The sequence below is a fragment of the Eurytemora carolleeae genome, unplaced genomic scaffold, assembly GCF_000591075.1.
Source record: "Eurytemora carolleeae unplaced genomic scaffold, Eaff_2.0 scaffold1125, whole genome shotgun sequence".
Classification (NCBI taxonomy): domain Eukaryota; kingdom Metazoa; phylum Arthropoda; class Copepoda; order Calanoida; family Temoridae; genus Eurytemora; species Eurytemora carolleeae.
In genome coordinates this window covers 52141-76031 of record NW_019397879.1, presented here as the reverse complement: position 1 = coordinate 76031, position 23891 = coordinate 52141, and the positions used below count along the sequence as shown (strand labels likewise).

Here is a 23891-nt window from a genome sequence, read left to right as displayed (position 1 = left end):
CCCCCCCCCCTGCACCCATTCATAGCAATACAATGCCATTAGGAGGCCTAACTTTCACAATAAAGCGGGGGATGACTTATCATTTTTACTATTAAACACTTCAATCTGGATTGAAATATGTGTTTGGTTATATTTGGACAATAAGCTTTCAGGACGCTTCGCGCCCATCTACTATTTGAATTGTGAATATTTTTTTCTTTGTCTAAATTGTAAAAAAAGGTCGCGGATTTTATCAAAAAATTTCGTGGATTTTTCACAATTTATTTAAAGTCAAATTTAGTTGAAGGGTAATCTTAAAATTTTAATCATCCCTTTCGGCTTAGCCGTTTTTACGTTTATTGGATACAAACAAACAAATAAACATATACCCGGACAAGGAAAGTTTATTCAGACAATTCATTAATTTTTTAGTTCAAAAACATATTTGTGTAACGCAACCTAAATTTTCATTTCTAATGCATGTATCTTTGCAGCCTGATGTACACCTTTGATATTTCTAAGTGTAAATTCTATACAATTTGAAATGCTGTAAAATAGGCAACATTTTGAAATAAAGATCCAGGATTTATGTGTTTGAAAATTGATAAATTTTTGGATTTTCGCATAGTTAATGGAATGAACATTGATGCAAATTGTATAAGGGGGTATTTAGAGTGTGGAGGGTGGAGGGGGAGGCACTCCATTCACTTTGCATTGCATACCTCATTGTAAAGTTCCGGACAGGGATGAACTATTTTCATATTTTTAAAAAAGGAATAAATTTTGTTAAATTTTTTAGCTAATTTACATTTGGTTAAGATCCAATAGTAAATGAGCTTTAACCTTCACACCTATTTCACCCTAAACTAAGCTTTCAATTGTGTACTGCAAAACAGTGACCGAAAAGTGGGTTTTAGCTAAAAGCATTTTCCGGATTAATTAATTTGTAAATTTAAAATTTTCCTTAAATGATTGAAGTACTGCAATGTCAACTATAATTGATACGTAAATTTTAGCCAGAGAAAGAATTTAAATCACGACCATAAGTCCAAATTTTGAGGTTGTATTCAAACTTTTTTTTTCATTTTTTGATATTTTTTCATCAAAATCGATTTAAAAAATGTATTTTGTCATTTAAGAATTGTACTAGTTACTACGCGACTTTCCTTGAATATAAACTCAATATATTAGAAGGAAGGAACGGTCTTTTGTTGAAAGCTGCGTAGAGTTTCTAATTCTTCTGCCTACTTTTCATCATTTCATGTTCAAACAATTTACTTGAGTTGAAAGTATCGTGTGCTCAGACAAAATTCATTTTGTTGAAGGTTGCCCAAATGTCAAACCAAAATAAAAAACTAAAGGAATTTAAAACAATTTGTGTCTTACAAAAACAAAACCTAAGCTTTAGAAAAAACCATTTAAGAAAATTTTAATTTAATTTTAAGAAACATCTCCAATTTAACGAGGGCAAAAATTTATGAAAGTATTTTGAAGAAAAGTTGTTTTTACTTTTCAGCATTTGTCACTTATTTTGCTCTCTCTCTAAATTTTATTCTGCTTCCCGAATGGGCCTGATAAATTTCACTTGGCATTGATTGATTTCTCATCTGTTAGTAATGAACAACAGTTTTTTTGCTGTATTTTGTTTACTAGACAACTTTAATGAACAAAATTTTTTTTTTTTTTCGAAAATTTTGCAAAAAGTTTTTTTTGTCTAAAAGCTAGTATTTGAAAACAGGAGATGTTTATGGGTGGGCGTAGGATTACTCTCAGATCCCATTCTACAGAGACTACAGGTACCAACAAAATTTTTTTATAGATTTTAAAGATTTTCCATTAAAGTTTGATTTAATTAAACTTTGCTTATTAATTAAAAAGAGAGAAAAAAAAACGTTATAATGCATTTGTTTTAGCGTCGTTTTTGAATCTTTAATTTTTGTTTGCGTATAATTTCTATTTTGGTCCAAATTTGGCATAATTTAAGAAATTAGAATGAATAATTTAAAAAAAAATTATTTTGTACTATAGCAAATTTTGACGCTGAAAGAAACTATTGGCACACAAAATATTTGTAGTTTGTAACACTTCTCGAAATGTTTTCAATTAAAATATAAGATAGAAAATTGTTTGTATTCAGTTAAAAGCTGTTTTTAAAACATATATGACATTTTCATTTGCATGTTACAAGTATATATTATATCAGTCAAATGTTTCGTTAAAACTATTTAAAACTTGTTTTTACACAGATCTTTTAATAGCTTGGCCAGGATTTGTTAAATCCTGCACTAATAAATATGTACAATATTTTTTTAGAAAAAAAGAACTGGTCAAATTTTTTTGAGGGATTTGACCTTCGCCACAATTTTTCAATTAAAAAAACATATTTTCGAAAGGAAAATGCATACTTGGATGGAACTTTTTTTAAATTAAAAACTTACCAGGATCTACAGTGATAATAGGAAAACTCTGAAACAGGACTTTTCTTATCAAGTTACAACTTTAGAAAGTCCTATTAACATGAGACACAGCAATTGTGCTGTGTTAGCAGACACATTTCACTAAATTAGTGGTTTAATAAGAGTCTGGTTTGGCTATTTGCTTTGCTACAGCAGCAAATATTCTTAAGTATTGCTATAATGTTGTTTTCTTATTCTCTTGTTTTCTGGTTATTACTGTAGATAATTCATGTATTGACTAAAAGAGAAATATAAAATATATTCTATATTTTCTGATTTTGAATTAATCTTTCAGGATCAAGATCTGGAGAGAGCTTATCACTGCCAAGAAGATCTTCATCAGCGGTAACACAACGGCTCTACACTTTGTCCACCAAGGTAACGTAGATGTTCATAGTTCTAACTAGAGATGAGCACATTAGACTTTTTTCATTCATTTCATTTTTCTGAATTATCCATTTTGTTCATCCATCTTTTGTTTTATTTCTGAACGACAACCTTTTTAAAAAATTTCTTTTGTTCAAAAAAACGATACCCATCTCTGGTTCTAACTCACCTTTAATCTAATAATTAGAGGGCAAAGCTTTTGAACCAAAAATCTATGAAAAATATTGTAAGTCAGGTTTCCTACCTCCTGCCAGTCTATTTAGGTTGCAAGGCTCAGATGATTTCTGTGTTATTTCTTTCCAGTAGATCCCCAACGCCCTTCAGTTTGAACATTTTGATGTGGATATTAACTAAAGTTCTTGTTACCAAGAGCTATGCCAAGCAAAAGATTTAGACACAGCCGAACTAAGCCAATGTTCAACTATAAGGCATAGAAAGCTAAATTTCAACTGAGCCAGGTCCATAAATCAAGCATGATTGGTGAAGCAAAAACCACCCTTGCTTAATCTCTCAAAATTTGTTTAGAATAAAAAGCCAAAATGTATTTGATTAATTTATAAGAAGTAAATTGTTTTTTTTAGGCACAGTCTGCAAAAACTCGAACTCCAGAAGAACTGAAGGAATTTGAGAAGAAAGCTCTAGCTGCTGGGAAGAAGGGTGCTTATACTGGATCTAAGTCAACCTCTAGTCTTCCTCGCAGGATTAAACTGAGCCCTGCTGATGCTCTCCTCACAGAGATTCAGCAGTTGGACAAAGTGGAAGATAGCCAGGATAGGAAAAAGATCAGTATCGTTAGCTTTCTTGACAATGATACCCACTCAAGACGTCGTAGCCTCATCCATGGTATATCTCATGATACCTTGGATAGAGATAATGCAGACCCAGATGATGATGAAGATGATGATTCCAATCTGAACAAGAAGCTCTCCATCAGCAGCCAGAGTAGCACAGGTTCTGATCTAGAGCCACAACTGGCAAGGAATCAGTTCAGGAATGAACACAAGGTATTGGTAAACAACATTTTGTTAAAAAAATATTGCTGTTTCTTTAAATACAATTTTATTTTTAACAATTTAGATTCTGACTAAAACAAAGGCCAGCAGGCGAAACTCACCCTCCCCAGTGATCAAACAGCCTCGCAGCAATGCTGAGAACAAGATTGATGGAACCAGTCAGTCAAAGGTGAAAGACACAATTAATATTGAATGTATTACAATGCTTAACATCTGATTATATTTTAGACTCCTGTCTATCGATCCTCTTCAACTGCACCCATTCAACATGTAAAGCAAGAAGCTCGGAGGGCAAGGTCTTCTGGATCTAATACTGCCCCTATTGTGTATGGAGTGAGAACACCGCTCTCTGGGCGGGGAATAGGATCTGGGTTGAATTCTCCTTCCCCAGGAGTAGGGTTTGGATCTACAGTTTCAAGGTTGGTAATACTTAACTTATACCTTTTTAATTATTTAAATACTCTTAATCTAAATCTTTTATTGCAGATTTGAAAGAGGATCTGGAGAGAAAATTGGCAGTGCCAAAAACAGAGAGAAAACACCAGTTGTTCGTTCAATGTCAAAGGATAATGTAACTACATTACAGATAGGAGGTGTCACAAAAAAGAATAGTTCTCCTGATACCAGCGCAAAGAGTGAATCAAAGACTGAAATGAAAGGAAGCTCAGGAAGTACTAACATAGTGGATCAAGTTGGCAGAAACAATACTAACAATATAGCCAAAGTTGATCTAGATGGAACGACTTCAATAGTTGTAAATATATCTGAACAGGATGATAAATCTCCTACTCCTGTCAAGAAAGCCTCTAGAGGGCGATCAGTTTCCATAGAAATCCGAAAGTCATCCAATGGAAGTACAGGTTTCAATACTGTAAAGAAGACACCTACAACAAAGCCCACTCAAGAATCGCAAGCAATAGAAGCCACTGCCTCCATAGAAAACATGAAATCAGTAAACAGTAAATCTGACACTGGAAATACTTACAAAGAAAGAATTGTAGGAAAGAAAAAGAAATCGTCAACATCTAGTAAGGACATGCCTGCATCAGGAAATGCAACTAAGGAAGCTAAGATTGAGAGAGGAAATTCCAAATCTCTTAGTCTTATCAGCACAATAATACCCACACAATCTGAAAAAATAAATCCAGGTAGCATTGGTAAACCCAAAGTTGTACAGTCAAAAGTCACTTCAGTAGTTAGTGAGCAAAGAAATTCCAACATTGACATGGAGTTAAAGCCTCTTATTGGTACCAGCTCTCCTCAAGATGGTATTGAACATACAACGGAAGAGAGCCAGAAGAATGACACTGCAGACACTGCAACAGAAAACAACAAGAGCAAGGCATCCACACAGATCAAAAAGAGCAGTACTATCACAGAAAAAAAGAAAAGCAATGCTGCTGTAGAGAGCAAACCACTTAAGTCATCAGCCGAGACCAATAAGAGCAATGTCATTGCAGAAAGCAAGAAGAATAAAGCTGACATAGAAAGTAAGAAGAGCAATACCAGAACAGTCAGCAAGAAGAGCAATGTAGAAAATAATGACAAACCTACTGTAGCTGAAAGCAATAAATGTATTGTTAAACTTGATGAATACAAGAAAATTCCTCTGTTGAACTGTAGCAAGAACCCTGTGGATTTAATTGAAAATAAAGGTCAAGATTTAGTAAATATGTCAGACAACAATCAAGAATCTGATGGCATTAAGAGCAAAGATGAACCCAAGATTAACCAGGCATTTGATGGATCCCAAAAGAAGCAAATGATTAAAGCTGAGGAAGATATTGGCGATAAAAATGAGATTAATGTTGTAATCAGTGATATATCTAGTGAGAATTCCAGTGAAGTATCGGAAAGAGAGGAGGATATAACCGGAGAGGAGGTTGACACCTCCTGGGTGTATCAGCCTTCAGCCTCTGATAAAATGGGCTCAGGGTCTCCCCAGGAGGTTGATATCCCTCTTGAGATTGTCAAGGGTAGCATCAAGGATGCTTGGGACATGTTTGCTGCTATGGATCAGAAACTAAGGGGAGGAAGATACAAGGATCTGGGGTTATCTAATGATCAGGTAGGGGGATATAAACTAGGAAGGGACAAGTTGATCCAGTGTGTTGTGCAAATAGTCCAGGCTTTTGATTGTTAGTGTTGCAAGGAAATTGTAGGTTTATTCAATAGATCATTTGTAGATGTCTTGGAGGTGAATAGATTGGTTGGAAGATAGGAACTGAGATTTATGTTACCCGACTAGGCACTCCGGCATGTTGCTAGGGTTTAAAAGTCAAAGGGTTGCAATATTAAGCTTGCAATTCCTGGGGTGAATATTTATCACCTAATACCAAATGGCATTAATCGACATGTAAAGTCGAGAGGGAATATAAACCAAGGTTTTATTTTGGGTGATGGAGATCCAGTTTGGATTTCACAATTTTGCTATGAATTTATTAATAGTTCAACCAGAGGTGGTTTAAATGATTTCTTTCATGCAGACTTCCTTGCAAAACATGACACACCTACATCATACAAAGTCACACAGAACACAGCACAAAACACACACCACCCTAAACAAAGCTTTCTGTGTGTACTGCAAGTGATTTGCAGTACATTGATCGAAGAAATAGTGAGTTTTGTGGAGAGTGGCAATGGCACATTACATACATCTGACACACTTTTAAAAACACTAACATTCTTAACTTATAAAAAAAACACTTATATGAAGTCCTATCTATCTATATTGCAATCTAGCTTCTTATCTGAATATATCTACATATCTATATCTATATGTATGTGTCATATCTGAGAAGTTTAACCTTCTATCTCATGTTTGAGGTTGAGGTCTAGATATAATTGAATCATGTATCTGCATGAACTAGGGGTTTAAGTAGGGCTGAGCATTTTTAAACTTTTTAAAATTCGTTCATTAATAGTTAAATAAATTAACAGAATATACAGACTCAACAAGTTAGAATTAAAATAATTTCTAGTTTAGTTTTCTACATTACTCGATCAAGTTTGTTAACATTAAAGGCTGGTAAGTTTGTGTTTGAGATATTTTATTATATCTATCTACTGAAAGTTTCTGTAGTTGCGATTAAAAACATTAGAAAAAAAATTATTTGTTCATATCTTTTATGCATAAAAATCATTTTAAAAAAGCAACAATTCCTGTTCTTTCATAAGAGGATCATTTCGTTTGTTAATTAATTGAAAATAAAAATGTTTCCGTTAATTTTGAAGATAGTTGATTAGCAGAATAATGGCCAGCTCTAGAGTTGAGGTTTTGTAAACATTGGGCAGGGGAGGGAGGGTACTGGCGGCCGCCATGAGCCTCCACTATGCAGATCAACCCTACCAGATTTGCTATGCAGTACGAGCCTCGACCATGCGGCACAGAATTTGTTAGATGTTATGTTTACTGTATTGTGGAGGCTCTTATGCTGCATAGCTGGGGCTCACGGCGTCCGGGGGTTCCCATCCTGGGCAGGGAGCAACCTTGCAAGGTCAAGTAATCTTTCAGCCATTTAACATTCTGCCTTGAGTTTATTTTTCATGGAAAGAAAATGAACACTCGCCCCAAACACTATCTTTGCAACCTGATGGTTTAAACCATTAACCTTCTTGAAGAATTCATAGTTTGAAATATAAAAGGTTAAAGACATTCGATTTAAAAGATGTTGGATATTGGAGTTTTCCTTTTATTTCTAGAGAATCGAGTGGTGCAGTTTAAGTCAACTTCGAGGTTTAAACCTACATTCTATAGAGTTTTCCAATCAAAATACAGACAAACAAACAAACAGAGATTGCTACTTTATATACATAGATGGGTAAACTGTATTTGTACAATTGTAGATTGTCCTAAACATATATTTATTATTTATTCTATAGATGTAACATTTGGCGAGACAAGATAATAAGTATTTACTTCATAATCTTCTAATTATGTTTGATGCATCATCCTTTATGCATCTAGAAACATATAACTTATACAAGTTATCAAGCACCGTACAGTATGCATCATGCATCTAAATGTATGTACAATGTACAGTGTTACTTGAAAGTGTTTTTCCTGAAAGAAGTAGTCTTTGCCACAAACTCTGTCGATCATAGATATGTCAAACTATAAATTCTGTTATCTATATATATAAAGTTGTAATCTCTGATTGTCCGTCTGTTTGCCTGTCTGTTTGTTTGTCCGTACATAACTCAGGAACACCTGGATCGATTGGCCTCAAGTTTGATTGGGGAACTCGGAAGACTCACGGGAGTGTTCTTATCTTGGTTTTGAGATTCTAACAGCGAAAATTTAGTTTCCCGTTAAACTCGTTCGTGTGGGTAAACTGCGAGAGTAGCTTTTATTAAGTATCAAATAATTCAAGTTAGAAATATCAAATCAGTTTGTGGCAAAGACTCAATTTTATGCTTTTCCACAGCTGCGTCTTTGATACATCATTAAATATATCATAAAACGACTCCTCAACAACGAATTTATTAATTATATGGTTTTATGTCGTCATTAAAACCTTGTAATAATCTATGTTTGTTTGTCAGATCATAACTCATGAACCCCTTGAATTCAAATTTTGATTGGGTGACAACTAACAATTGTTAGAACCAAGGGTATGTTTTTAATTTTGTTTCAGTTAATTTAATTGCACCTTTAACAGGGAAAACTAATTTCCCAGGCAAAGCTGGGTTCCAAAACTCTAGTATATCATATTCTGTTGTTTACACACAACTATCCGTATTATCCCAGATTACCTTTATCTATGAATATATCCATCCATGCACCTATCTTTCTATCTATCTATATATTATCTATCTATCTATCTATGTACTGATCCATATAAACTCTGTGTGCCTGCCAATCATCTATTGATCTATTTAAGATCTATAATTACTGATAATTATATATATATATATATATATATATATATATATTGTATATTGTATATTGTATATAATTATTCTTAAATCTCTGATTATTCTTAAATATTACATAAGATGAGGTACAGAGGTCTCTCTATCTATCTATTTATCTATTTAGCTATCTATCTATCTATCTATCTATATATCTATCTATCTATCTATCTATCTACCTATCTATCTATGCAAGGTTAAAGCAGAAGCTAAGTAAGGATAAAGGTATATAAGCACTCCGTGAGATTGGGATTTAAATATTTAATGGTTTTCTTAGTCATTTATATTTGTAGTTACATCTTCTATTTTCATTAGTTAATTCATAAGTTTTTTTAAATTATTATTCTATAAAGGGTTAGATTCCAATAAATGAAAAGTGTGATTGCCAAGAAATCAAGAGGTTGATTGCCAAAAAGTAAAGTCGTTGATTGCCAGGAACTAAAAGGTTCGATTGCGATGAAAAAAGGAGTAGATTGCCAAAAAATTAAATCGGTTGATTGCTAAGAATCAAAGGGGCATATTGCCAAGAATCAAAGGGGTAGATTGTCAAAATTATAGGTGAACCTAATTAAACGCTGTAGACCAATAGTTCGTTTGAAAATAAATAACTAAATAAATAAATTTTAAATTGAATGTTTCTAGAACTATAAGAGAAACCTTCCTCTAGAGTCTAGATATAGAAGATATCTATATAATAAAAGAAGACATTCATAAATATGTTCCCTCTGGTGGACCAAACGGCGAACCGAATGGTCTGACATTTTTCGTGGACACTCATGGGTAGTCCGGGGGGGTGAAATTAGATATTTTTTCAACATTTTTTTCCAAGGGCAACGCCGGGCCCTTCAGCTAGTAAAATATAAGATATAAAAATGTATCTAGTTCCCTCTGGACCCCTGCCAAACAAACTTAGTTTTTCATACGTTTCTTTTGGATTAGAAACCATATTTGGGTAAAATGTTAAATCCCTGCTGCTGGAGGGGCCTGACCTTCATATCTTAATATAAATACAATAAAAATCGAAACATGTGATTTACGATGATTTGGACGGAAATAGTTCAATATATGTAGATTGATAGATAAACAGATAGAGAATATATGTAGATGGATAGATAAACAGATAGAGAATATATGTAGATGGATAGATAAACAGATAGAGAATATATGTAGATGGATAGATAAACAGATAGAGAATATATGTAGATGGATAGATAAACAGATAGAGAATATATGTAGATGGATAGATAAACAGATAGAGAATATATGTAGATGGATAGATAAACAGATAGAGAATATATGTAGATGGATAGATAAACAGATAGAGAATATATGTAGATGGATAGATAAACAGATAGAGAATATATGTAGATGGATAGATAAACAGATAGAGAATATATGTAGATGGATAGATAAACAGATAGAGAATATATGTAGATGGATAGATAAACAGATAGAGAATATATGTAGATGGATAGATAAACAGATAGAGAATATATGTAGATGGATAGATAAACAGATAGAGAATATATGTAGATGGATAGATAAACAGATAGAGAATATATGTAGATGGATAGATAAACAGATAGAGAATATATGTAGATGGATAGATAAACAGATAGAGAATATATGTAGATGGATAGATAAACAGATAGAGAATATATGTAGATGGATAGATAAACAGATAGAGAATANTATATATGTATATATATATTACAATTACTTTATAAAAATAGTGGCTGATATACTACCGACTTAATTCTAAGTTGCTTTCATTAAAAAGTTTTCATTGAAACCCTTGAAACTTTTGTTTGAGCAAAAATGAACGAGATTTCCTCGTGTTTCTGTCTTAAAATTGATCAACTTTAACCATGGATTCTTTTTACAGCAATTTGCAGATTTTTGAAGCAGAGACATAAAATGACATAAAAAGAGTACTGTTGTGAATCGGGCTTGCAACTTATTTTTCGAGTTGGGTTAAGATGGGGTTTTGATTGTTTTAAACATATTTAGCTGAAGTTATCAAGCATGATCTTGATGTAATTTGGCCATTTTTAAAAGTAGTTCGTTAATGCTGTCGTTTTAGATTCGACATTGTGATTTAAAACCCAAAAATGAATAATACTGCTTTGAAAAAATGATATTCAGATACATGTTCACATTTTAACAAACTGAATATTCAATTAAATACATATACGCATGTGAATGTGCATGTATGTACGATGTCTGAAATTTTTGTTAAAAAACCTGAATCTCTATGATTATGTAACTATATGTAATGTTTATATATTTGCATAAGTAATAGTAAGAAGGAAATACTGTCCGCTTAATTTTTTGCAAACTCCGGTTTGCAAAATTTTATAATGGGGATTAGTATTCAGGCTTTATCTTGTAAGTTGTAGAATAACCTTGGGGTCCAACTAGCCAACCAACCATCCAACCATCCAACCATCCAACCATCCAACCATCCAACCATCCAACCATCCAACCATCCAACCATCCAACCATCCAACCATCCAACCATCCAACCATCCAACCATCCAACCATCCAACCATCCAACCATCCAACCATCCAACCATCCAACCATCCAACCATCCAACCATCCAACCATCCAACCATCCAACCATCCAACCATCCAACCATCCAACCATCCAACCATCCAACCATCCAACCATCCAACCANGGGGGGGTAGGGGTCATTCCTCCATTTCTCATTCCCTTTGAATTCTCTTTCTTTTCATTTTCTACTCCTTTTTCATCCTTTCCGTTTCCGTCTTTCAGTATTCTCTTCTAGATCTAGACTGCTTTTAAAAGTTACATAAATTTTCTAAGACTAGGTCGCCTTTGAAGTGTCGCAACGTCTTTCCTTTTAATTTTGCCTTGCTAACTTAATTATACTTTTTTGTAGCCCAGGTATATTTTATTATTATAATTAATTTGTAACATTCTCATCGATTTCTGCATCAAAACTGTAACTCATGGATTACTGTGTCCTAATAAGGTTCTAATGCAAGGAAAGTTATTTTAGTGGTGTACGCATCTTTTGTACTGCAGTGTACTGTCTCTGGGCGGTAATGTAAACACAAGGCGGATGTCGAAGCCTGACATGGGATCATAGAGAATAGAATATATATTAGAGAGGAATTAAAAGAATCTCTCGGCATAGAGTTGTGAAATGATCATTGGTCAATTATGAAACCAGCCTATTTCATAATTTGGTTTTCTATTATAACATTAATTTTAGATTTTCTATAAAATGATATTCCAGGGCCCAAAAGGTTATATAGCATAAATATGTGAAGTACACCTGCAGTATGGAAACAGTACAACAAAATGGCCGTTTTACACTTTTTTCTAGTAAATTCCCCTCTATATATATTCTATTCTCTATGCATGGGATCCATCTTTCACATAAAAAATTAATAACATATTCTTGTCATAGGAAACTATTATGTGAATTATCCAAATTATCAAAATTTAATGCTTTTATCCTCCTCAGATATAAACGAACACTGAGGCATTTATTCTTGTTTACAAATTCCGACCATAGAGAACTTGCTTTAATATGTACGCAGAGTATACACAACTGCAATTAACTTTCCTTGCATTATAACCTTGCTGTGTCCTATCTGATGATCTTTCACTTTCTTTTGTTTTTAAATTGTCTTAGAAGCGATATTTAAAAATTAACCAAAAAAACGACAAATTCTACTCTCTAAGTTTTGAAATATTTATCAAATGGTCTTTCAGTGTATCTAGTTTTACACAACACATTACGCAAAAAGGACTGTGACCCTCAAATCTGGGAGTGTCATGTTTGATTCACAATGGTGTCATATTTATACCACTCGTTCTGATCCACACAAAGGAAAATGTCAGCGTTTCTCAACTCGTGTTCAATTTCCTTCATTATCTCTGAAGCTTACATAAATTAACAATTCGCTTCAAACTAAAATTAAAAATGATACATGATACATCAAGCAAATATCGTTGTTAATCTAAAATGCAATTTTTTTTAAATTTATGTCGCTTAAATAACTTCTTTTTTTCTTGCTCCATGTTAAGTTCTGTACCTTCTGATTTATCATATAAAACCAGCGTGTAGGATCTCCTTAATCCATTAGACACGATGATTGAAACCTTGCCAATATATAATCCTACATTTTCTAATCTTAATATGTTAAAGGGACTGTACACGTTATTTCGAGTCTATATTGGCAACCTTACTTTATATTACGCCAACAGTCTCTTTAAGCTGCTCTTTATGACTAAAAATCTTTCTTTTGCAAGGGCATTGCCAAAAATTAATATGTTGAGAAATAAAGTTATGATTATAAAAATCATAAAATAAGGAACTCACATAAGAGATCAAAACACTTGATTAATCACTAACAAGGACGCATTTATAATCAATCACTAATAAGGACGCATNTATATGATTAATCATTAATAAGGACGCATATATGATTAATCACTTTAAGGACGCATATATGATTAATCACAAATAAGGACGCATATATGATTAATTACAAATAATAAGGACGCATATATGATTAATCACAAATGATAAGGAAGCATATATGATTAATCACTAATAAGGACACATATATGAACAATCACTAATAAGGACGCATGCATGATTAATCACTAATAAGGACGCATATATTATTAATCAAAAATGATAAGGACGCATATATGATTAATCACTAATAAGGACACATATATGATTAATCACTAATAAGGACGCATATATGATTAATCACTAATAAGGACGCATATATGAATAATCGCTAATAAGGACGCATATATGATTAATCACAAATAAGGACGCATAAATGATTAATCTCTAATAAGGACGCATATATGATTAATCACTAATAAGGACGCATAAATGATTAATCACTAATAAGGACGCATATATGATTAATCACTAATAAGGACGCATATATGATTAATCACTAATGATAAGGACGCACATATGATTATTTACTAATAAGGACGCATATATGATTAATCACTAATAAGGACGCATGTATGATTAATCACTAAGAAGAACGCATATATGATTAATCACAAATAAGGACGCATATATGATTAATCACAAATAAGGGTGCATATATGATTAATCACAAATAAGGACGCATTTATGATTAATCACTAATAAGGACGCACATATGATTAAAAATTAATAAGGACGCATATATGAATAATCGCAAATAAGGACGCATATATGATTAAACTGTGAACATTTAGTTTGCATTCCATTATCTAGCAAGTTAGTCTTTTCTCACAACGATGTTGCTTTCTTTCGCATTAAACTCACTAGCTAATGTTAAGTGTCAAGTGTTCCGGCAATTATAAATGTTTTCTTATAATGAGACCCAGGAAACTGGGGATTAGAAAAACGACATTTTAGTAACATAGGTATATTTGATGTTGCTAGAAAGGTAATGATTTTGCAATAGCTTGGAAATCAGCTTATTAAATGAAATGGGTTTGTGTAAACTGCGCAATTGCTGTGTTTCATCATTATTGGACTTTTTAAATTTATATGTTGAGTCTAACTGTCGGCGTCCTATTACTGCTGTATTGGCCCCTCTGTAGTTTTGTAAAATACGATAGATTTGTATAATTAACTTGAGGTATTAACCTTGAAGAGAAACTGTATTCTAGATTGATTAGATTAGAGGTTACAAGGACTAGAGTATACATAGAGCAGATAGGTTTTAGAACAGGAATTCATTAATTCTCTTTAAGGACTTTACCAGACGATAGGTGGATAGAAAAGTAGTTTCGTGGATGAGAATGAAAATTATTGGAAGGATGAGAAGGATGCGAAGGATGAGAAGGATGAGAAGGATGCGAAGGATGAGAAGGATGCGAAGGATGAGAAGGATGCGAAGGATGCGAAGGATGAGAAGGATGAGAAGGGTGAGAAGGATGAGAAGGATGGGAAGGATGAGTATGATAGGGAGGACGGGAACGATGGGAAGGATGGTAAGATTAAGAAGGATGAGAAGGATGATGAGGATGAGAATGATGTGTAGAATGTGAAGATTTTAGATTTAGTTTTTAAGAATTTAATCGGCAAAATTCTTATAGTTTTTTTTTGGGAGAGCTTTCAACCTTAGGATATTTAAAGAGACTAGGCGTTAGGGGCGCTTCGCGCTCATCGTCTATTGCAATCGTGAACATTCTCTCTTTGTGTACATGTTTTTTAAATAAAATTAATTTTCAAAATTTAATGGAAATTGAATTTTGATCATCCGTTGGTCACGTGATGTCCACACAAAATTTGGTCCCGATCGGTTCAGCCCTTTTGACGTTTATTGGATACAAACGGACAGACAAACTAACAAACAGACAAGCAAAGTAAATATATGAATACAGGTCATCATTAAAGTATCATCCTTTGTTGGTATCCCTGTACCAACTGTATAAAAAGATGGTTTGAATAGGTTTAAAGAAAAGGAAGAATATCTGTGAATCGCGGGCTTAAACACATTTACATATCCTTTTTATTTCCCCTTTACACCCCCTCCCTTCCCCTCCTCTTCCCTCCCTCCCAGCCCCATATATAGCTTTACACTGCAAACCGGGTCAACCTAAGATCCCGGCAAAACCATTTGAATCGTGGCTTTGCAAAAAACTCTTGCATTATTTGTGAGTCATGCGCCAGGGGGGGCCTAAACATATAACAAGTTCTCTTTTCATTTATGCAAATAGTTTCAAACCCTGAGATATTGCATACTTAAGCATTTATAAAATTAATTCTATTTGAATTTTTTATATCGTTAGTTCCTTTCGTTGATTTTACTAAAAAAAAACATATTTTTTCGAAATAAACCTAAAAAAAAATTTAAAACCGAAATTAGAATTATTTTTATAAAGATAGGTAGCTTCATCCAAAGAAAATTAAAATGTCTGAGCGCTGAAGATTAATTATCAATGTATTGATAAAAACCTGAAGGAAAAGGGTCGGGAAATCTACATAACCAATTTGGGAAATTATTGTAATTTGTACAAAAGAACACACACCCTGTTATACAGAGATATCCATCAAGAATGAGACTTTAGAGATGACTGTACAGAATTTGTTCTGACTTTTTGTTTTTCATTTTTTATTCCATGCATCTGTATACTTGTTTCTTTTACTTCCTAATTATTAAGTACAACTTTTAAAAAATTTAAAAATGGCAAAATGTTAAATAAAACAAGATCGGCATCATAAAGAGTTTCAGCTCGTCAATAAAATCTCATTATTGGTGGATAACTCTTTACATACAAAAATCATTACGTATATCAAATTACACAATATATAGCTATATTCAGCGTGTGTCTGTGTGCGGTATTATGGTAATTTCCCAAAGGCCTTTTCCCACGAGCAAGGGTAGGTTTGAATTCTGAGGCGTCACAGGCTGCAACGGGGGCCGAGCGCTGCGCCTAGGATGTGCTACGGGGGCGAGCGCTCCTACTAGAGCAGGCTTGGGAAGTTGCCGCCTTGGGAAAATGCACATGTGGGAAATTGCCATTTGGGAAAATATCCTTGGGACGTAGTTAATATCCATGCACAAAGGTAACACACTTTGCTGTGCATTTGGTCATTATTGTACGCTTTGTACTTGTGAACAACCCATTTTCAACATAGCGTATATACTCAATGATGATACATACATACCCTACTTTTCGTTGTGTGTCTATGTAGTATGTATATAAATATATGCTTTTTCAAATCAAAAATCAAAATAAACTGTACACAAAAATTAAGTACAAGAAATCTTCAAATAATGTAAACTTATTGAAGATGGAAGTAACCCCAATTTGTACAGCTACATGTACAGTTTACAACACCATGATCTACAAGGAAACGGAGATCTATCAAAACTATATTTCTCCCTAATCTATTTTAAAATCTGAACTACTGAGAAAGAAGTTTAAAGTTTGAAACACGACCTTGAAACTTGAATCTAGAGATTTTTTTTTATCTCGGGGGTATTCTAGGCTAAATGTGTGTTAAATTATAACGCGTTGAAAGTATGTATTTCAATAATGGAGATAACACGAAACCAAAAGGGATAAGTTTTTTTTATTTTATTTTTCTTATTCTTATTTCTTTACAAAATGTTTTAGAGCATTTTTAGAAAAGCTAATTTAACCCTTTATAATCTGGTTTACCAATATATAAAGGGTACATTGAACTTATTCAATGTACTAGCTTGGGAACCCAGCGTTGCCCAGGGTACTCTTAATTGCTTCCACCGTTTACCCTCGTATGGTCGTAAATTACGATTTTAGCTATTTTCCTCCATGAAAGTGGACCCACGTTCAACTTAGAATTTCAAAACTAAACTATGAAAATTTCAGTGGAATTCTACCAAATTCCAAAATTTGAGGCAAATCAGTTCAGGAGTTCGACTGAGTTATGATGAAAATCCTCAAAAAACTCATGAGCGTGAAATAAATAAATTCAAAGTTTAAATTTTATCTTAGCTTCATCTTCATATTCAATAAACGTCCCATCAAACTTTCATTCTACTTCGTCACGAATCCATAGATATTTTTGTCTTTGTATATTCAATAGGTAAAATTGACTCGGATACACCGCTCATTTTTTATTTCAGTTTCTAGCACTATTGCTATTACAATACAGGTACTAGCATTAGTCAATAATACAGGCTGAACCACAAAGAATGAGATTTTAATGGTTTAATTCATGGTTCTAAATTTAAAAAAAAATGCAGTTTAAATTTTAAAATTGGTAAAATTAAAGGGATTGCCAACGTATTTTTATTTCACCCCCCAGTAAATTAGTTGAATACACGTTTCCCAAGATATTGGCATTTTCTATCTTTAAATAGATTATTTTCCTTCATTGTAACTACTGCTGCATATATCCGCAAATCCCTAAAATATTGGAACCGTATCGGAACATACTGAATCATTCATTTGATAAATCTTTGATGGGACAAATGTTCAAAGGGTACTGTTGTGAATCAGATATTTTACTGAATACAAGAAGTGTTCTCAGATATTATGTCGGCAGTAAAATATCTTAAATGCTGGGGTTTTGGATGCACTACAACAAAGTCTTTATAATCCTACTTTTTATATAGTTCACGATAAAGAAGTATAAAACATACAGATGGGTAGACACAAACATGAAAATATGTGTGAGGGATAAAACCTAAACTTAGTCAGACACAAACAATTAAAATCTAAGGTTACAGTGCAGTGTCGTAAAGTCTGAACTTTGAATAGAAGATAAATCTTCTTTCATCTTCTTCTACGATGAGGGGGGGTCTAAGAAAGATAGATCCGGAGGAGGGATGGAAGAAAGAAGGAGGGATGGAGGAGGAATGGAGGAAGGTAGGGAGGATGGAGTGCAGATGTAGGGGAAATGAGAATGAAAAATGAGGAAGGAGAGGGGGAATGATGTGAAGGGGGAGGGAGGGATCTATGAGATGAACAGATATCTGAATATTAAGATTTATATTTGAATGGTTGGCTGTCTGCCAATCTTCGTTAATGCTTTAATCGATCAATCCACCGGCTCTCAACTATACACAGATCAATCAACGCTTACAAGGATATGGTGTTAACATCTTATCGGTCATATGTACACAATCAGACGATACATGTACATTGTACGATACTATACATATTACAATACAGAATCATAGGCTACATGCATAATACAGAACCACAGTCTCTATGTAAAATACGGAATCATAGTCTACATCTACAATACAGAATCATATACACATACTTCTACACGTACAATACAGAATCATAGTCTACACGTACAATACAGAATCATAGTCTACATCTACAATACAGAACCATAGTATACACGTACAATACAGAATCATAGTTTACTTCTACAATACAGAACCATAGTCTACACGTAGTCTACAATCAAAAATTTTAGTTTTTTTAGTTTTTAACTTGATGATTGTTTTTTATCTGCTTGTAAGGAAGACAGACCTGGTGTATTCTATAGTATCCTAAGGGTTTAATTACGACCTATTATATTCCATATTTGGAGGATATTTTACTTCACATTAATCTCAATATTTTCGACAATGTTCAATCAGATAACGTGAATTGAGTGTAATACGAGGAATAAAGTACCTAATTAGACTGATCTACATGTTGTCCCCGTAAACTCAACAAAAATTCGACAACAATTTTCATTTTGTGCGACTGTCAAACATTTCTTAACTGTTATATCCGTTTGCTTTAAAGATTCAGATGTAGAGAACCAAGACTTCTATAAAATAAACCAAAAATATTGCACAAGAATCATTTTATGATTCGTAACAATTTTTTTCAATACAAAAAAAATGTTTTACAACTTTGTGTGTCAAATAAGTAGAATTTATAATTTCCTAACAACTATTATCGTAAAATTATCTCACTAGGATTGATTTGGCCTGGATTTTCTATTTTACTGATTCTTAGATAATAGTTTTACAACATGGCAATCAATCAGCAATCAAGAAGTTTAGATAACAAGTAAAGATTGGAAATAACAGTAGAAATTAGAAAATTAGGGTGAAAATGGAGAAAAATAAAGGTTGAAGGAGGAAAAAAGAAAATTCAGAAGTAGCTGGAGAAAATAAAAATAGGCAAAAGAAGGAGAATTAAGGAAAAGGAGAAGCTGGAGGAATTAAGAGAAAATTGAGAAGGTAAAGGGAAAAGATAAGATTAAAAGAAAATTGAGAGAGTAAAGGGAAAAGATAAGATTAAAAGAAAATTTAGAAGGTAAAGGGAAAAGTAGAATTAAGAGAAAACTTAGAATTAAGAGAAGATAGAGAAGGATATGGAAAAGGTGGGATTAAGAGAAAATGGAGAAGGTTAAGGGAAAGAAGACAGGATTAAGAGAAAATGGAGAAGGTTAAGGGAAAGAAGACAGGATTAAGAGAAAATGGAAAAGGTTAAGGGAAAGAAGACAGGATTAAGAGAAAATGGAGAAGGTTTTGGGAAAGATAGAATTAAAATAAAATGGAGAAGGTTAAGGGAAAGATAGGATTAAGAGAAAATGGAGAAGGTTAAAGGAAAAATTTAGTATTAAGAGAAGATGAGAGCTTGGGAAGTAAGGTATAATAAGTTTAGATGGATTGGCTTGATACGATAATAGACGTCAGAATAGATAGATAGATAGTTATATAGACAGATAGATAGATAGATGTATGGACAGATAGACATGGTATTTGACCTTGGCCTTCGGCATCACTTGGTAACATGTCCACTGATAGGACTTATATACAGATATATTTAAATATGTTATTTATACAGGGTTACCCAAAACTAGGTGTGATTTAAGTTCTTCAAGCTCCAGATATTATGTAAAAAGGCACTATAATAAATGTCCTATTATGAAATTCTTAACTAATAAATGTCCTATCATGAAATTCTTAACTAATAAATGTCCTATTATGAAATTCTTAACTAATAAATTGTCCCATTATGAAATTCTTAACTAATAAATGTACTATTATGAAATTCTTAACTAATAAATATCCTATTGTGAAATTCTTAACTAATAAATTGTCCTATTATTAAATTCTTATTTTATCCTATTAAACAAATTTTTGTTCCCCCAACTTCATATTTACCGTACATGAAAAGAAACTTCAAAAAAAAAAAAATTTAACTTTGAACAAAAAAAGTTTTTATTTTTGCACTCAAAGCAAGACCTGACAATTTCAGGATTTTTCAAATCCATAAAGTGGAATCCGAACAATCTTAAAACAAACTCATCAAAAAAATTATCAATTATGGTTAACAAATAAAATCTTTTTTTCAAACGAAAGATACTATTAAAAATCGGAAATGATTATATGTTCAGGCTTGATTCTTTATTTGGGATACCATGTTAGTATTTTTAAGGATAGAACTATCTATTTGTAGAATTTATAATGTTTCTTTTCGTATATTATAATTTACCTAATTGTTAAACACAAAAAAACACAAGAAGAAAATGGAGATATAGAAAAACAAAAATGACAAATACATGCAGCAGCTGTCATCTAATCTATATAAAGATTAAGCTTGTCTGTCTATCTGTTTGTTTGTTGTTTGTATCCAATAAACGTTAAAACAGCTGAACCGACCGGTCCCATATTAAGTGTGGGACCTCACGTGACCACAGGGAAGGTTTATAAATGATCAAAATTTTAAAAATTTGTGTTTAAAAGTTTTAAAAATTTGTGTTTAAAAAATATTATGAAATCAGAGATAAAGCCACAATTAAAAGTTGAAATAGAAGATGGGCGTGAAGCGCCCTAAAAGCCTAGTTTGGCAAAATTTGTATATCCTACCAATAGAGCTGGAATAAGTGAGCACTGTCATACTTGTACTTTTTTATTCTATCTTTGTGGTGTTCGCTAAATTTGAAGCTGAGCTGAGATTTTAAAAGTTAAGCCCGACCTTTGTAAACTCAAGCATTGGTGGAGATTCAAATTGGGTAAAGTTCGGAGATGCTTTCACATCTGATATGTCCAGCTTTCCTCCATGTAAATTTCGAAAACTCTAACTTTAAGTTAATATTCTGAAGTGCGTTTATCGTATAAATCTAGCCAATATTTACACTGGAGATACTTACCGAGATATTAAATTTAAAAATATTTATGTTTTTTTCCGAAATTTACAGTTTCCATCTTCAATATGGACCAAGTATAAGAAGAGATAAAAAAAAACTCACTTGGTTTTACTTAAAACCAAGTCTAGCAAACCCTCGGGTCTTCCCTTGGTCATCACTTGGGCGTAAATAAACCCTTAAGCCGGTTCTTTCTGTAGTTTAAGCTTTTATAATCTCAGCTCTGGATCGAACAATATATAACTCACCCTGTATACATATATATGCAGAATGCATAAACTTTGATGGTCTGTTAACGCCCTTTATTCTACATACGCCCCCTCCCCCCTGACCCCCCCCCCACAATGTCCCGCCTTCGAAATATGTTGTCCCACCCTGAATAATTTGTTTACAAGATAATAAATCCTTATATATAAATCTATAAATATACAGTAAATCAACCAAAAAATCTATTTTTGTCTTACTCCTTCGACGCGAGACAAAAACACCAGTTTTGTAGTAAGCTGTGTTTAAAAAAATTGTACAGGAACTACGCTGTGTAAAAAAATGTACGGGAACTACGCCGTGTAAAAAATGTACAGGAACTATGCTGTGTAAAAAATGTGCAGGAACTACGCTGTGTAAAAAATGTATGGGAACTACGCCTTGTAAAAAATGTAAAGGAACTACACTGCGTAAAAAATTTACAGGAACTACGCTGTGTAAAAAATGTACAGGAACTACGCTGTGTAAAAAATGTATTCGAATTTAGGAATTTCAGGAGTTCATGAATTTACAGTAATATTTTTGTAAAACAAGTATTTTTGCTTCGATATCTTTTTATCCATGACTACAATTTTTTATTCTTTTAAATCTTAATATTATCAAAATCTTCTTTTTGGAAATATTACAATGGTTCAGTTTAAAACTTTTTGAATGTAAAGTGTTACATCATATATTGTATAAAGGATGTATTCATACAAAATTGTACAAAATATATATGTATTTGGTTTGGCTGTTTGTTTGTCTGTCTTGATGTCTGTATAGAGTGTATACCAACTAGAAATGGTTGAACCAATTACTCAAACGGTAACTCACATGATCCCAGCAAAAGGTTTATAAATCTTCAAAGATGAACAATCTTGACTGGAAAAATGTCGAATTTCAGAGAAAAAGATTATTTGTGAAGGGGGCCGCAAAGCACCCAATAAGCCTAGTATATGTTTGTATATAATCCCAAAGTGAATAAAATCCAAGGTCAAATGGGCATGACTTTAGTTTCGTCATGCCGCTAGAAAATTAAATGTGAATAAACAAAGGTGTTAAAAAATTAAAAATAACATATTTTTGTGATATTCCATGGTAGCATAATTTGGCCTAGAATTTCAATAATTTATGTTTTGCAAGCAAATGCATTTATTTCGCTTTTTCTATGAGCATTTAATTATTAAATACAACGCTTATTAAGAATGCAATTTTAATCGTTTTGAGCACATATCGCACAAAATGTTTACGAGCAATTGGACAAAGAGTATTGAAATGCGCAATTTGGGGGGTAAAACTATTTTTGACTTTAATAAATTTATTTTTTAACACTACAAAATGTTATAATCTTTATATGCTATATGCTATCTTCAATAGAACTTGAATTCAGAGTTTTAAAATCCCTATTTTCTAAAGGGTCTGCCAAATAATTTTTTTTTTGAAAATGCTATAAAAAAAAACTACTGAATACAATCCTTCCGATTAATAATGGAAAATATTTTCATTCAAATGGCCGCCTCGGCTGGCCATGCAGTAGCCTACACGATCGGTCCAATTTTTAAGCACATTATCGATTGTGTGCAGCTGGATTTCTGCAGAAAAGACTTATGAAAATAAACTAACGAGTTCTTTTTTTAGGTATGTAAATTCTGAAGAATAATAAACTACCTTCAACAAGGGTTGAAATAAGTGGTTAACACTTGACTAGATCAAAGAAGAAGGTTGCTCATCTAGACATTTAATTGTTTTTTTTTTTTAAAGGTTCCTCTGCACATAGATATTTGATAATTAAACAATAATTTTAGTTACAGTGTTTGGTAAACCATTATAATATTTCTTTTTTTTAATTAATTGAAATCTTTAAACTTTTTTGCCAATATAGTTTCTTCCGTCTAAGATCTAATTTAATGAGACACGGTTGAACCCATAGAAGTGGTTCAACTATTTCTATTCTGCTTGAACCAGCCCACACGAGAAGTTATTGAACTACATCTGAACTGTTCAGCTACTTATTGTTAGATAAAGTACTTGTATAATGTTTATCCGGATACGTAGCATGAAATGCTGTAGCTCTAAATTTCCCTGCAAGACTAGACATGGGGATTTTTTCAGACATTAAAACATACATGTAGCATCTTTTTAAAATAGAATTTGTTGTAAAATTACTCTGGATTTAACACCTAGAAATCTATTAACTGAATTTAACAATTGAAAACACTAAACCCCTTCGTAACTCAAGAGTCGAAGATTTTTTACAACTATCGTGATAAATAACCTCTTTTTTGTGAACTTTAAAAAAA

General features: G+C 32.7%; 1 protein-coding gene across 1 annotated transcript in view; it reads left to right on the top strand.

The window, feature by feature from the left end:
• Window positions 1–5978, top strand: part of LOC111716196 (uncharacterized) — a gene marked incomplete in the record, with an annotated part of 10130 nt that extends 4152 nt beyond the window's left edge. The window contains 6 exon segments of the mRNA XM_023491628.1: window positions 1718–1775; window positions 2731–2813; window positions 3404–3826; window positions 3900–4004; window positions 4064–4254; window positions 4322–5978. Of these exon segments, the coding sequence (XP_023347396.1) occupies window positions 1718–1775; window positions 2731–2813; window positions 3404–3826; window positions 3900–4004; window positions 4064–4254; window positions 4322–5978 (2517 nt within the window).
• Between the last annotated feature and the right edge of the window lie 17913 nt (window positions 5979–23891).